General features: G+C 43.3%; 1 protein-coding gene across 1 annotated transcript; it reads right to left on the bottom strand.

Annotated features, from left to right (window-relative positions):
* Positions 1–664: 664 nt before the first annotated feature.
* LOC147424679 (uncharacterized) lies at positions 665–1,753 on the bottom strand. The gene has a single exon (XM_086499977.1). The coding sequence runs from the start codon at positions 1,751–1,753 to the stop codon at positions 665–667; it is 1,089 nt and encodes a 362-aa protein (XP_086356103.1).
* Positions 1,754–3,109: the final 1,356 nt, after the last annotated feature.

The following is a 3,109-nucleotide window of genomic DNA, read 5'->3' as shown; positions in this document are numbered from 1 at the left end:
GTCATAATACTTCTGCAAACTTCAGAGTCTTACCCATAGGAATTCACAATGGAATCCTAGGAATGAATTAAAGTCAATGATGCTCACATACATTGTAAAGACGCTTCATTGACTTTCTAAAATGTCCAAAATGCTAGGGTTACAGTTATTGGGAAATGGGGAAAGCCTAAGCTAGGACTAGAGAACTTTACCAAACTTATGAAAAGTCATAGTGTTGTGGGTTAGGTCAACACATGAACATCATGCACAACAAGAATGACAATCTACTCCACCATGCTTCATCAACAACAATTCAGACACAGTAAACATAACTACTCAAAGAATATCAGAGTAAGCAGAGACAATACACTGAATAGTTGCTGCACTGCACCATCATCATCACATTCATATCAGAGAACAGATACATCGTGCGCAGATACATTCCCCACTTATATAGATAAATCCGACTTAACTACCCAGTCACAAGACATTCAACAGACTGCAACTGAAAGACAGTTACATCCGACTTAGCAAAATACAGCTCAGTAAATATCCGATAAGTCAAAATCCGACTTAGCTATTCAGAGTCAGTTTCTAACATGTGCCTCTCAACACATGGCACGTCCCGGTGGTAGATTTCACAGAAATCTGACCCGGATCTGACCCGGATCCACAGATCCCTTGATCAGGAATCCACTCTCTGCTGCACAGCTTCTTCCTTACTCTGGTCCTCAACATTCACTTTATGATCCACCAGCTCTGCTTCCTTTACTGCATCTGACTCTGTTGCATCAGCTTTTCCCATTTCCACCTCTTGTGCTATATCTGCAATCACAGTATCAATCTGCTCTTCCGCAACTTTCTCCTCAGCTACATCCTGCATCAAAAAACTATTAGTAAAATTCTCCTCTCTCTTTTCTGCCTCTGCAAGCTGCTGTCTCTGATTCTCTTCCATCTGCTGAACTTGCTGCTTCAAACAGTCTCTCTCCTTTTGCAATTCCTCCACTTCCTTCAACAATTGTGCTTCTACCTCATGCACTAACCCTGCCTTTATCACCTCATATGGATACTTAATGACAAATCTCATTCTCTCCTTGGTCTTTTGCCACATCTCCTGTGCAACCAAAGCTAACTGCTGCTTGAGGATAGACACTTCTCCTTCTTTCATTAATACTGCACTCAAGCTAATTTCCTCCTGTGCCAACATTTGTTGCTCTAGTACCTGCAAAGGTTCCAATCTCAACCTCTGCATCTCCACAGTGACCTGTAACTCTGCATTCCTCTTTGCCATGTCTTCCAACTCCAAAGCAACAGCTGCCTCCACTTTCTCAGTCCATTGCTTAAACTCCCCCAATGATCTCTTCACTTTTGCTAACTCCATCTTCTGTTTCCCCACTGTTTCCTCCATATCCTGCTCATACTTTACTTTCATCATAGCTATCTGCTCTTCAAACTCTTTCACCTGTGACACCTGTCCTTTAAACTCCATCAACTTTTCTGCATTCCTTTCAGCTTGCATACTCTGAACCTTCAGCATATTATTCTGCTGCCTCACAAATTCCTGCACCTGCTGCAGCATCTGAACTACTTTATCACTGTCCAATTTCCCAGTATCTACTGATAATCCAGAGACTTCCTCAGCACTGAAGTCTAATCTGGAAAACACTCTGCTGATTGGTTCAGACTTCTTCCTCTTGTTGGATAATGTGAAAGCCTTACCAAGCTTTATTGGTGTTTCCTCTGCTTTTACCTGCATTGGTGAATCAACATCCATGGTGCCAAAATCTGCAAACTGCATTTTTGTTGTGATTTCTTCAAAGGCCTCTCCTGGAGTATATTTGGCTTTCACCAAATCCTCATAAGCCTCCATATGCTTAGCATTAAACTTCACAAATCCTATCTTTTCAGAATGCACCATGATGGGCTACTCAATCTGAACTGGCTGCTGCTTCTCCTGCACCAGTTTTTCTGCTTTCACAGGCCACCTTGCTTCACCACTCTGTACTCTCTGTGCAAAAAAGAACAATGCTGACAAGTAACCACATAACCTACTATTTGCCTGTGTCTTCCTTTTGTCTGAAGAATGAATCTCTGCTGCCAACTTTTCATACACCCAGTGAGCCCAGCTCACTTCTCCTCCCTGCTTTGCATAGCTCAATGGAGCAAAGTTTTCTTTTGACATATAGTCAAACTTCACAATAAAGCATAGCCTCTCCAAGTACCACTTAAGCTGCTCTCTCCTAGCATATGCCACATTCTTTAACATGTAATACTGCCTGCCTCCTTCTCTTGGACCAAACTCCTTTTTCAGTGCTTCCTCTGAACACTTTGGAATAGGTGTATTAGGATGCAAAGGCAGCTTGAACACCTCAGACACCAACTCCACACTGAGTATCACATGCGGTGACACTCTCCCCTTAGTCTTCCTAAGTATTTCCAACTGAGACTTTGCATACACATTGTTTCTACATTCTTCCCAAGGCAGAATCGCAAAATCATACAATCCTACCTGCTGCAACCATATGGCGTTGCGCTCTGCCTGACAATCTATGTCAACTTTGAAGTCCATAAAAGGGTCCATTAATGCTTGCATCACCTTACCTTCTGACACAGGAGTCGGCGTTGGCGTTTCCTCTTCTGCAGAGTCACTGTTTTCGTCTGCACTGCTAACGTCAAGCCGCATAGGCAAAGCTTTGCTTCTCAAACGTCGCCCCGAACCTTCGGTCTGCTCCTCATCAGGCTGTGGTTGCATGGCCATCAATTGCTTTGCTTTTGGCATGGCAGGACTGAATAAGACTTCTTCAAGCGAAAACCCGAATCCTCTGCGCTGCTGCATGTGAACTGGACGTACTGAACTTTTGTTGCATGTATGATTATACTCGCTGCACCATGCACACATATCTCCACCCGGTATCCTTGAAGTGCTACGAAACTTCTTTTCAGCACGCTCCCCGAGGCTATTAATCGGGCCTAATAATTTCTTATTAAAAATTCCGACTTGGTCAGTTCCGACACAGGTACTCTTCCAACATCTGCAATGCTGAATCGGATGTGCACTTTGGAACTGCCTGCTTCCTCCAACCTGTGAATTATATGGGATACTATGAAAAGACCTCCTAAAATCCATGCA

The sequence above is a fragment of the Adiantum capillus-veneris genome, chromosome 25, assembly GCF_014529385.1.
Source record: "Adiantum capillus-veneris isolate H3 chromosome 25, ASM1452938v2, whole genome shotgun sequence".
Taxonomy (NCBI): Eukaryota; Viridiplantae; Streptophyta; class Polypodiopsida; order Polypodiales; family Pteridaceae; genus Adiantum; species Adiantum capillus-veneris.
Note: the sequence above shows the minus strand (reverse complement) of the source record. Positions and strands in the feature narration are given on the sequence as shown.